The sequence below is a fragment of the Anas platyrhynchos genome, chromosome 6 (genome assembly GCF_047663525.1).
Source record: "Anas platyrhynchos isolate ZD024472 breed Pekin duck chromosome 6, IASCAAS_PekinDuck_T2T, whole genome shotgun sequence".
NCBI lineage: Eukaryota > Metazoa > Chordata > Aves > Anseriformes > Anatidae > Anas > Anas platyrhynchos.
In genome coordinates, this window is record NC_092592.1 from 26,887,585 (window position 1) to 26,899,440 (window position 11,856).

General features: G+C 63.5%; 1 protein-coding gene across 1 annotated transcript; it reads left to right on the forward strand.

The window, feature by feature from the left end:
• The first annotated feature begins 20 nt into the window (after window positions 1–20).
• RRP12 (ribosomal RNA processing 12 homolog) lies at window positions 21–9,720 on the forward strand. The gene is made up of 34 exons (XM_038180999.2): window positions 21–522; window positions 1,000–1,217; window positions 1,308–1,391; window positions 1,544–1,620; window positions 1,726–1,831; window positions 1,927–2,043; window positions 2,146–2,284; window positions 2,589–2,716; window positions 2,971–3,069; window positions 3,150–3,241; window positions 3,318–3,429; window positions 3,576–3,673; window positions 3,798–3,912; window positions 3,990–4,132; window positions 4,288–4,409; window positions 4,490–4,554; window positions 4,664–4,826; window positions 4,944–5,098; window positions 5,286–5,353; window positions 5,521–5,614; window positions 5,732–5,890; window positions 5,968–6,048; window positions 6,122–6,227; window positions 6,345–6,452; window positions 6,531–6,688; window positions 6,954–7,045; window positions 7,157–7,318; window positions 7,438–7,610; window positions 7,722–7,838; window positions 8,062–8,111; window positions 8,361–8,439; window positions 8,694–8,761; window positions 9,101–9,183; window positions 9,382–9,720. Exons 1-34 carry the CDS (start codon window positions 369–371, stop codon window positions 9,482–9,484), a joined length of 3,888 nt encoding a protein of 1,295 aa, XP_038036927.2. The 5' UTR covers window positions 21–368; the 3' UTR covers window positions 9,485–9,720.
• Window positions 9,721–11,856: the final 2,136 nt, after the last annotated feature.

Here is an 11,856-nt window from a genome sequence, read left to right on the forward strand (position 1 = left end):
CACGCGCCGTAATGCCGCGAGGCGCGGCGCGATGCAGGCCGTAGTGACGCGAGTAGAGGCGTAGGAAAAAACCTCCCCCGCAGTGGAGGAATGTGTTTAGAAGGGGCTGAGAGGGGAAGGCGGACACCGGGAAACGCGTAGCGAGCTACTCGGGGCGCGGAGCCGCCCGTATTTCACCCCCCGGTGCCGCGGTGACAGGCAGCGCCCTTTGCCTATACTACACACTTAGGTCACCCATCCACGCCGCAGCCGGGCTCCACCCTGCTTAGCTTCCCACGCGCGCCCCCCCCGCGGCTAACCCGACGCTGCCTCAAAATGGCGGCGTGCGCCGGAAGCGGAAGCGGGGCCGGTGCCGGTGTGGGGCCGGCATGGCGCGGGGCAGCATGGCGCGATGCGGCCGGCTGCGGCCCGGGGCGGCCGCCAAGCTGCGGCGCTGGAGGAAGGGGCACAGCAGCGACTGCAACCCCGACACCCGCCGGCACCGCCTGGCCGCCAGGAGCCGCTTCTGCAGCCGGCCCGACGGTGAGAGCGGGCACCGGGGGGGGCACCGGCACCGGGACTGGGGGCACCGGGAGGCACCGGGAGGCACCGGGAGGGGCTGGGGGGTGCTGCGGGGACCGGGGGGGCACTGCTGGGACCTGGGGTTGCTGCGGGGATCTGGGGGTGCTGTGGGGGCACGGGGGGTACCGGCACCGGGGAGAACCGGGAGGGCACCGGGGGGGTACCGGGAGGGTGCTGAAGGGGCTGGGGGGGTCTGCTGGGGACCAGGGGTACCGGGAGGGGACCGGGAGGGTACCGGGAGGGTTGGGGGGGCACTGAGGGGGAGCTGCATAGGGCCCCTGGTGGGAGGAGGAGGAAGAGGAAGGTGAGGAGGAGGAGGAGAAGGAAAGTGAGGAAGATGAGGAGGATGAGGAGGGGGGCAATGAGGAGGATGAGGATGAAGGAGGCGCGGGGCTCGGTTGTACCGGGCTGACCCCGTCCCACCCCGTGTCCCGGCAGAGAAGAGCCGCCTGACGGTGGACGCGGTGAAGCTGCACAATGAGCTGCAGGGGGGGGCCCTGCCCATGGAGGAGGAGGAGGAGGAGGGGGGAGCTGGGGGTGAAGCCGCCACGGAGAGGTCCTCGGGAACCTTCCTGAGCGGGCTGAGCGACTGCTCCAACGCCACCTTCAGCAAGGTGCAGCGCTTCTGGGAGTCCAGCTCCGCCGCGCACAAGGAGGTACTGGGGGATACTGGGGGGTACTGGGTGATACTGGGGGTCCCGGGGGTGCCCGTTACACCCCGGGCACTCACAGTAACGCCCTGACAGATCTGTGCGGTGCTGGCGGCCGTGACGGAGGTGATCCGCGCGCAGGGGGGCAAGGAGACGGAGACAGAGTACTTTGCTGCGCTGGTGAGTGCCCAAAAGGGGTGACGTGCTCCCCACACGTGCACCGGGCGTCCTTCTCCTGCCGAGGTGCTGTCAGGCTGCTCTTGGATTCCCAGTCCCTTTCCCCCAGGCTTTGGGAAGGGCTGGGTTGGTGCAAACCCAATTTCTGTTCCCAGATGACCACGCTGGAGGCGGTGGACACCCCGGAGTCACTGGCTGCTGTTTCCTACCTGCTCAACCTGGTGCTGAAGCGGTGAGCAGGGAGAGCTGCCCCTGCCCAGAGGCACTGCCCCCCCTCAGCAGGCCGGGTGCGTGGTTCCCTGTGTGCCTGCCAACCCTGTGCCCCTTCCCCCTGCAGGGTCCCGAGCCCGGTGCTCATCAAGAAGTTTTCGGACACCTCCAAAGCCTTCATGGGCATCGTGTCCTCGCAGGCCTGCAGCGGCTCCACCTCTGCCCTGCGGTGGGTGAGTATCGGAGAGGCAGCAGCAGCTGTGTGGGGTTAGGTGGGCGGTGAGGGGGTCTCCAGGGCATGGTGCTGATGTTGCTGCCCCTGCCGTAGGTCCTGTCCTGCCTGGCCACGCTGCTGCGCAAGCAGGACCTGGCAGCCTGGAGCTACCCTGTCACCCTGCAGGTCTACCACGGCCTGCTGAGCTTCTGCGTCCACACCAAGCCCAAGGTGAGTCCCCAGCGCCCTGGGCTGTGCCTGTGCTGCCTCCTGGGCTGGTTTCGGGGGCTGGCTATGCTCCTGGTGCTCCTACACCTATTCAAACTTCCCCAGGTGCGGAAAGCAGCTCAGTATGGCGTGTGCTCTGTCCTGAGGGGCAGCGAGTTCATGTTTGGAGATGCAGCCCCCGAGCATCACCCGGCGGCACCCTCCACGGCCAAGTTCTGCGTGCAAGAGATTGAAAAAGCTGGAGGTACGGGACAGGGGGTGTGTGGCCAAGAATGAGGGCCCTGCAGCATGCAAGAACGGGGACTGGAAAGGAACAGCACAAAGCACAGCACTCTGTGTTGCTGTGAGAGGAGCTCCAGGGGGCGTGAGATGGTGTTGGGATGCTCAAGGTGTTTGCAGAGCCCTCTGTCCGTTCTGTTCTGCTCAGAAGCGTTTGGGGGAGGGCATCAGTTCACCCCACGTCTGTGGGTCAGCCCCAGCTCTGCCGTGGGGTCCCTGCGTCAGGCAGAGCTGTGGTCACAAGCACGGGTGCTGCTCCACTCCCCCAGGCGCCAAGGAGGCCACCACCACCCTGCACGTCCTGTCCCTGCTGCGGGACGTGCTGCCCTGCTGCCCTGCGGCCGCGGTGAAGACGTGCTGCGAGACCCTGCTCAGAGTCATGACCCTCAGCCACGTGGTGAGTGTCCTCGTGTCCCCATGTCCCCGTGCCTGGAGCTGTGCCGGGCTGCAGGACTTGGAAATGGCAAGATCTGAGCATGGAGCACCCCAGGGAGAGCCGGGGCTCGCTGGCCTGGCTGCTATGGAAGAGGGAGGCTGCCCCGCGGGAGATGGGGCTTTCCCGTGGGGCTGGGTAGGGCAGGGCCTGTTTTGGGGCACGGAGCACAAAGGATCTGCCCTGGAGCTGTCCTTCCTGACCCCGTGTCCTTGCAGCTGGTGACCGCCTGCGCCATGCAAGCCTTCTACAGCCTCTTCAGCGCCCAGCCCGGCCCCTCCTGCCTGCCGGCACAGCTCAACGCCCAGATCATCACCGTGAGTGCGGGGTGCTGCGGCGGGGAGGGAACGGGGCTGCTGCCACCGCCACCCTTCCCAGCACCACTCTGCTCCCCCAGGCGCTGTACGACTACGTGCCTAGCGCCAGCGACCTGCAGCCGCTGCTCACCTGGCTGTCGACCATGGAGAAGGCGCACGTCAACCTGGGCAGGTGGGGAGAGGCTGGGGCTGGGGCCGGGCAGGGGAGAGGCCGAGCTCTGTCTCACCGGCCTCCCGTCCTTCCCCAGGCTGCAGAAGGACCTGTGCTGGGCTCACCTGCCCCGGCTCTTCTCGGCTGCCATGAACTGCTTCCTGTCCCCGCACTCGCAGGTGGTGTCAGCTGCGGCGCAGACCCTCGAGGTACCGACTGGGGACCCCTCTCCCAGCCCGTTTTGTTGGTGCCGAGCTGCCCTGGTCCTTGCTGGTGGCCAGGGTGGGGTCTCTGCCTGGGGCTGGCCCATCGCAGCCCACCACCAACCTGTTTTTTACCACGTTTGCTCCTGCAGAACCTCCTGACCGAGTGCGTGGCTCCCCACATGGACGAGCTGGGCACTGTCACCGCGTCAGCCCCAGCCCCTGCCTCCTACCTCTGCAAGATGTTCAGGTGGGGGCTGTGGGTTTTGGGAGAGGCCGTCCTGGGGCTCCAGCTGCTGCCTGGTCCCCAGCAGGGCTGGCAGGCTGTGTGGCACGGTGCTGGGTGCGTCCCCATCGCTGTCCCTTCCCTCCAGGTCGGTGGAGGACGGGCTGACGTATCGCTTCCACGCGGCGTGGGACGAGGTGCTGCAGGTGCTGGAGATCTTCTTCGAGTCGTGCGGGAAGCAGTGCCACCCCATCATGAGGAAGGTGAGCCTGGCGGGGAGGCTGTGCGGGGCCAGCCGGCCTCTGCGGCCCCTCGGTCACCTCCTGCCCTGTCCCCGCAGTGCCTGCAGTCTCTGTGTGACCTGCGTCTCTCCCCGCACTTCCCCTACACGGCTGAAGTGGACCAGGCGGTGGGGGCTGCAGTGGCTGCCATGGGCCCCGAGGTGCTGCTGGAAGCTGTGCCCCTGCAGATCGACGGCAAGGAGTGAGCACAGCCCCCAGCAGTGGGAAGCCAGGGCCTGGGGGCACCACGGCTGCTGCTTTCCAGCCCTGCTGCCTCCCCACGGTGCTGGGCACAAGCTCTGGGGCTGGTGCTGGCAGCACCCCGTGCTCCCCCTGACCTGTGCGCTCCCTCCCCAGGGAGAACCTGGATTTCCCCCGCAGCTGGCTGCTGCCCGTGCTGCGGGACTACGTGCAGGGCGCACGGCTCGGCTTCTTCACCAGCTACTTCTTGCCTTTAGCGGCCACCCTGAAGAGCAGAGGTGAGGAGGGGCGGTGTGGGGGGGGCTGCAGCGCTCTGCTACTTCTGCCTCTCTGCTCATCCCTCCCTTTTCTTTCACAGCCCTGGAATTTTCCCAGGCTGGGAAGAGCCTGGAGTCCAAGATCTACGACACACTGCAGTGGCAGGTAACGAGGGGTGCCTCCCCCCCTGCTGTGGTGTATCCATAGTGCCAGGCTGGGCGGCGGTGTCCTGGCCAAAGGCTGCCCGCCTCCCCCTCCTTCCTGCACGTTCTAGGTCTGGAGCCTGCTGCCCGGCTTCTGCACCCACCCCACGGACGTGCTGGGGGCCTTCAAAGGGCTGGCACGCACCCTGGGCATGGCCATCAGCGAGCGCCCGGACCTCCGCCCCACCGTGTGCCAGGCCCTGCGCACCCTCATCCACCGGGGCTGCGAGACAGGTCGGGGGCTCTGCTGGGGTACCGGGGGGTCCTGTGCCCTGCAGCGACCCGCTGAGGGCAGGGGTGGGGGCTGATGGCCCTACTGATCCACGCCGCCCCCTGTCCTTCTCACCCCAGACGCGGAGCGAGCAGAAGTGGGTCGCTTTGCCAAAAACTTCCTGCCCATCCTCTTCAACGTGTACAGCCAGCCCCAGGAGGAGGGCAGCAGCAGCACGCAGCGCCGCTCCGTGCTGGACACCGTGCGTGCCTACCTGACCATCACTGACCCCCAGGTGAGCGCAGGGGCACCTCGTGGTTTGCCTCGTTTCATGGGGAAACGGGGAGGCTCTGCGAGGGAGCCCGCAGCAGGGGAGGGATGGAGACAGGGCCCTGATGCAGCGCGACTGGGGGCTGCAATCCTGAGCCCCAGTGCCCACGGGGAGCAGGAGGGGGAGTCCTGACCGTGTGCCTGCCCTGCAGATGGTGTGCGGGTTCCTGCAGAAAGCCAGCGAGAAGCTGACCAGTCCTGAGAGCTCAGAGTTTGCCAGGTAATGTGCAGGAATGGTGCTACCAGGGGATGCTGCAGCACTGGGGGCACCCAGGCTGTCCTGTGTAGGACCTGCCGCTCCCGTGCATCAAATGGGACTCGAAAGCAGAGTCCCAGCGTGGTCGGGGACCCTGCAGCTACCTACCTGCTCACCCCTCTCTGCTCCAGGCTCTCCCTCCTGGATCTGGTGGTGGCAATGGCTCCCTACGCCGACGAGCAGTCCCTGGGCTCCCTGTACAGCACCATCCAGCCTTCCCTGCAGGTCAGCAGGGGGGCGCCTTGTTCTTGCTTCCACCCTGCAGCCGTGCTGCAGGACGGGGGCGCAGGGTGACGCCGTGCCAAGGGGCCACCCTGACAGTGCCGCTGGCTGTCCCCGCAGAGCAAGGAGCGCAGCATGCAGAAGAAGGCGTACCGGGTGCTGGAGGAGGTGTGTGCTGCTCCCCATGCCCCCTGCCAAGCCTTCGTCCGCTCGCACCTGGAGGAGCTGCAGGCAGCGCTGCTGGACTCGCTCAAGAGCGCGGCATCCCCGGCCAAGAGGGTGAGAACCAGAGCTGCTGCGGGCAGGGGCCGGGGCTGCCTCCCTGGGTCTCAGCACCGGGCTGTTTCTCTCCCCAGCCGCGGCTGAAGTGCCTGTTCCACATCGTGAAGCAGCTCTCGGCTGAGCACGAGCCCTTCGTCACCGCCCTGGTCCCAGAGGTGAGCGTGGGACCCAGGGGCTCGCGGCCGAGGTGTGTGTGAGTGGGGCTGTGACCCACCGCTGTGCCTCCAGGTCATCCTCTGCACCAAGGAGGTGTCGGCGGGGGCCCGCAAGAACGCCTTCGTGCTGCTGGTGGAGATGGGGAACGCCTTCATCCGCTTCGGACCCACTCCCCAAGGTGAGCGGCTGCCTTGGGCTCTGATCCAGGCAGTCAGACCCGTGCCTGGCCCCAAAACGGGCCAGGAGGGCTGCGGGGCATGAGGGGAGCAGTTCCTGAGTCACTCCTCTTTCGCAGAGGCCATGGAGCGGTTCCTGCTCCTGGTGTACGCAGGGCTCACGGGCTCGGTCACCATGATCAGCTGCACCGTGCTGGCGCTCACCCGCCTCTTCTTCGAGTTTAAAGGTGAGGGGAGGATGTGTGGGGCACAGGGTGTGGGGCGCAGCGGGGCCGGGCACGGGCTGAGCCCTGCTGTGGTCGCAGATCATATGGGGCTGAGCGTGGTGGAGCAGCTCCTGCAGAACGTCTGCCTGCTGCTGGGCTCCCGCACGCGCGACGTGGTGAAGGCTGCGCTGGGCTTCCTCAAGGTCGTGCTGCTGCTGGTGGACACCAAGCTGCTGGCCAAGCACGTCCAGACCATGGTGAGTGCCCAGCGCGAGGGGTGGCAGGGCAGAGCTGCCTTGGGGGCTGTGCCCTGCTCCTGCCTGGGAGCCAAGGGGGCATAGCCTTGGTCCTGGTGGCAGGGAGGGCAGCGAGGGGGCTCCTCTCCCAAATATTGGCATGGATTTGCCCACAAACCAAGCAGGGAGACCTCCCCGCAGCCCTGCCTGCGGCACGCGGGGATGCAGGGAGGTGCAGGAGGGTGTGAGGCTGGGGGGCTGTGATCTCAGGGGTGTCTGTCGGCAGCTGGAAGCCGTGGGGGCCCTCTCGGATGACATGAGGCGCCACTTCCGCATGAAGCTGCGAAACCTCTTCACCAAGTTCATCCGCAAGTTCGGGTGAGTCGGGCGCACGGCGGCTCCCGGGGCGGTGGGAGGGCTCCCGGGAAGCATCACAGGAGGCCTGGGAGCTGCGCTACGGGCGCTGAGGGCTCTGTGTGCTCCCCGCAGCTTCGAGCTGGTGCAGGGGCTGCTGCCAGCCGAGTACCACAAGGTGCTGGTGAACATCCGCAAGGCTGAAGCCCGCAGCCGCAAGCAGCGAGCCCTGAGGCAGGCGGCTGCAGAGACAGAGGAGGAGGAGGAGGAGGAAGCAGCTCAGCCCCGAGGAGACAGGTAAAGACGGGCTGGGGGTGAAGTAGAAGCAGCCCCAACGCAGAGCCTGCTGTGGGGCGTTTTGGGGTCTGCACCCCCAGCTTGTTCCATTTCCATCGTCCTCTCTGCCGTGTGCCCAGCATGGAGGAGATCCTGGCAGACTCAGAGGACTCGGAGGAGGAAGAGGAGGAACGGCAGCGAGGCAAGGCGCGGAAGAAGCAAGCACGGCAGAAGGGGCAGGCGTGGCTGAAGGAAGGGGAAGAGGACGAGCCCCTCAACTTCCTGGACCCCAATGTGTCCCAGCGGGTGCTGGGTGAGGAGCAGAGCCTTTGGGGTGGCTGGGGCAGGGGGTGGTGCATTGCACGGGGACCCTGGGGTCCGGCTGCTCTGGAAGTGGGCCATTGACCCATCTCTCCACGTGCAGCCACTGAGCCAGCCCCCAAGAGGTCCAGAAAAGTGAAGCACGACTTCCAGGTGGCTGAGGATGGGCGCCTGATCATCCACGACGAGGAGGAGGAGATGGAGAATGATGGAGCTAAAGGTACTGTCTGGGCTGGCAGAGACTACGCTTGACCTGCTCTGACACTCCCTGTGTTTTTTTTTTTTATCCTGTCTGTGCATCCACGGGAGTTTGGGGGAATGTGAGCCGACTGGGAGGAACACGGCCACCTGTGATGGTTCGGCAGGGGCTCCCTGCCCTGGATGCTGCCACGGTGCAGGGGCTGCCCTGTGCCTTGCCCTGACCCCCTTGTCTCGTGCTGTAGGTGTGGATGAGGAGGTGGCAGACGTGCTGCAAGACGTGGGCCTTCGCACTGTGAGTGTGGGGCGCGTGGTCCTGGGGAGGTGGGGGGTGCCCGAGCTGCAGCTCTGAGCTGCCCGAGAGGCCAGAGGGAACACAGGACACACACCAGCTGCTTGGAGGGGACAGGAGGCTGGCTTGGGACAAGGGGTGTGCGTGGGGGTTGTGGAAGGCCTGTGGAAGGAAGCAGGAGGTCGTGGGTCCGTGGGGGGCAGCGCTGCAAGGACAAGGCAGCTGCAGGGACCCCGTGTCCTCCTCCTGCAGAAGAAGAGCCAGAAGCGTCGGTTCAGAGAGGAGGCAGACGATGAGGAACCAGAGGCCGGGAGCTACCCTCAGTACAGAGGTAATTGCACATCACATCCCTGCTCTGCAAGGACCCTAACCATGTACCCTCCATGCTGGGCTGCTCCAAGCCAGCTGGAGCAGAGGTCTTTGCTCAGATGAAGTTGTCATGGTTCTGTGCTGCTCTTCTGCCCTTGCACCCAGGAGCAGGAGGCAGGAGCAGCTCCCCCAGCCCTGGTTTGTCCCAGCATGGGAGCTGGGGAGGGGGGAGCCATGCCCGGGCAGACCCTGCCAACACACACACTCCTTTTGCAGCTGGAGGCTCTGGGATCCACCGGCAGCTGGGCAAGGAGCCAGCCTTTGGTGCAGAGTACAGAGCCAAGGTGAGGGCCCCAGGAGTGGCAGGGCCTGGGGAGGGGAGCGTTGGGCTCTGCTGGGGCAGGATTGCTGCAGGTCTGGGGGCAGGAAGCACTGGGGGCATCTCTGCTCCAAGAGGAGCTGCCAAAACACACGGTACCTCTAAAAATCTTGGCCCTTGGTGGCTGGTTCCTGCTCAGCACTCAAGGCAGGTGCCTGGTGCTGCAGCATCACCTGGGTGGGAGATCAGTCCCAGGGGCTATGCAGTATTGTTTTTGGGGTGACCGTGTGCTGGGGTTGTCCAGAAGGGGACGTAGGCATCTAACTTTGTGCTTCATCTTCCTCTGTGTCAATATCTCCCACAGAAAGGCAAAGGTGACGTGAAGAAGAAGGGCCAGCTCGACCCCTATGCCTACATCCCCCTGAACAGGGCTAAGCTCAACAAAAGGTGGGACTGGCTGGGAAGGGCACGGGGTGGGGAACGGGGTCAAACCTGGGCCTGATGCTGCTCATTGTTGTCATTTTTTGTGGGTTTGGGGGCTCCCTGCCAGCACTGCTCCTTGCAGAGCTTGGAGCAACCTTGTGGAGGGGCTGGCTGTGCCCCATGCCCACATTAACATGGCCTTTGTCCCCTTTCTCCCCCCAGGAAGCAGGCGAAAATGCAGGGCCAGTTCAAGGGCCTGATGAAGGGTGCCCAGCGTGGGGCCAAGGCCGGCCGCAAGAGCCACCTGAAGAACCGGCGCCCCTGAGGAGGTTTTGGAGGCTTTGCCTGCACCTACCAAGGCCTGGTAACACCCTGCGACATCGAGGAGCCGTGGGACAGGGACTTCATGAGTGGAGACCCCTTGGGATGTGCCACCCTATGGACTCATGGCCTGAGCCCTGCCCTGGAGGAAAGTGCTGGGTTGCCTGGTGCAGCTGTGTGTGTGTGTGAGAGCGAGTAATGTGATGAACTCCCTGTATTGATAAACACCCCTTGTTCACACCCGGCCTTGATTTATCTTCTCCTTCCTGTGAACACTGCCCTCAGCACATCTCCTGCGGTGCAGCTGGTCCTGGTGATGGCACCCCGCAGGGCACCAGCACGGTGGGGCTGGGGGCTGCCAGCAGCAAGGCTGTGGCATGGAGAGCGGCGAGGGGGCTGGCTGGGAGGAGAAGCCAGAGCTGGTGGGAAGTTCTCTGCTGCAGCCCGTGTCCTTGTACAACCCCATCACTCAGCACGGGGTGACTTTCCTGGGCCATCCCTCAGCTGTGGGCTCTGTGCCACAGGCGCTGTGTCTGCTCTTTGGCTGTCACAGGTTTCTGCCTCTGCTTTGATCAGTTCAGCCAGGCCTGCTTGCAAGGCAGGAAGAGTTTGTTGCATTTTTCTTCTAATTGTCTGAAAAGCTGCTGCTGCTGCTAACCTCGCTGGCTGGCCCTTTGTCTTACCTGTGAGAGCTGTGTGGGCCTTTCCCCCGCTCTCACCACCTCCCTACCACCTGCACCCAAGCAGCACCAATAACCCCGAACCTTCAGCTGCCCCAGACATCTCAGGTTGGCCTAAGTATCAGTTCTCACTCAGTTACTTCTGCACCGAGCCCAAAAGATGGGGTTTGGCCAAAGCATGCTGAAGAAAAGAATGGAGGTGAGGGCAGTGGCTGGAGGGTACAGGTCCCATGGCTCATGGTGCAAAGAACACGCGTTTGTGAACAGATCTGGCTTCCCTTTCCTCTTCTGTGTTAAGAAGCCTTTAGTCTTTTGTCATTTCATGTTGTGGTAGCTTATGTTCTGGAGTTGTAATGCTTTTCAGACTCCTAACAAGCTAAACGGATTGTGCTTGTTCAGCCTCTTACTGCAGGCTGCTTGCTGGAGGCTGCAAATCCAGTTTTGTGGCTCTTCTCTGCTTTTTGTTGTTTCATGATCCCTTTAAAAGCTTGAGGGGGAGGCCTGGCTCCTCCATCCCCTGAGGGCAGGACATGGTGGGACAGATGGAGGTCACCTTCCAAGCCAGCCAGCACCTGTACCCTGTGGCTCTGGGCCCGCTGGAGCCATCTATCTTCCTGCTCTCTTCTCTCCTTGGAGACAGAGCCTGGAGAAGGCTGTAGCTAATTCATTTAAAAGCTCCAGATTACTCACTGTATTGTTCTTCATTTGCATGTTGTTGCTTAAATTAGTGCACGCCTGCGTGGAACAGAAGAGTTTCATTAGCACAGAGGATGGTGTTGCCTGAGCCGGTGTCCAGAGAACAGATTCTTCCACAACAACATCTTGTTAATCAGCTAATTAATCATGTAATGCAATAGAAACCCTGGGAGAGGAGACGTCATCCTGCCCGGGGGGGGCTGGCTGGGACTCAAGCCCCCTCCCCAGCAGCAGCTGCCCCTGGCAGGGAGCAGAGCTGCATCCCAGGGGAGCCCTAGGGCAGCCCTGCTGTGGGGCAGGGTGAGGGGTGCCACGTCCCCCTGTGAGGGACAAATGTGCCCTGGGGGCTGTCCCCTCCTGCATCCTGCAGGGCTGGACCCTCGCACACTGAGCACACCGCAGTGCCCTTGGGGCTCCTTGCTGGCACACCTGGGCCTCCGCAGTGTGAAGATTTGGCACACAGTGAGGTGCAGGGACGGGAGAAACCCTCCTGGGGGCGGTAGCATGAGAGGAACTTGGTGTTTGTGCCGAAATGAGTGGCAGCGAGATAATTAAGTGCGGAGGTTTAAGATGCCAGGGGACCACTCCAGCTGAAATCTAGTCAATTAAAAAAAACCTGTCAGATTAATTTCCAGTCCCCTCAGCGTTCTGATCTACCCTTTCACTTACTGTTCCTAAAAAGTGTTTTTTTCATAACCAAAAGCTGCTGTATGCTGCGTGCAAACCTGTGTGTACCGAGTGTGCAGGGGAACGGGGACTGTGGCTAGGGGCAAGGCAGGTGCTTCATGCAGAATGGAAAAGAGGAAGAAAAGTGCTTGTCTGTTGTTTCTCATCCTTGTATTTCTCCTTAATGGTGAACAAAGGTTATAAAAGGTTAGTGCAGAGACAGTAGCTGAGGTTTTTGGGGGTAGGCATTGGGGTTTATGGGTGCTTCTGCAGCACCGTGTTGTCTCTGCAGGCCGGGGCAGGTCCTGCTGCACAATTTGCTTATAAACCACGT

Excerpts from the sequence above, each read along its gene's own strand:
- RRP12 (XM_038180999.2), top strand. The coding sequence starts at position 369 with ATGGCGCGGGGCAGCATGGCGCGATGCGGCCGGCTGCGGCCCGGGGCG. Across the intron at positions 3,242-3,317 it reads GCGCACGTCAACCTGGGCAG|GCTGCAGAAGGACCTGTGCT; the intron begins GTGGGGAGAGGC and ends GTCCTTCCCCAG. Across the intron at positions 7,611-7,721 it reads TGTGTCCCAGCGGGTGCTGG|CCACTGAGCCAGCCCCCAAG; the intron begins GTGAGGAGCAGA and ends CTCCACGTGCAG.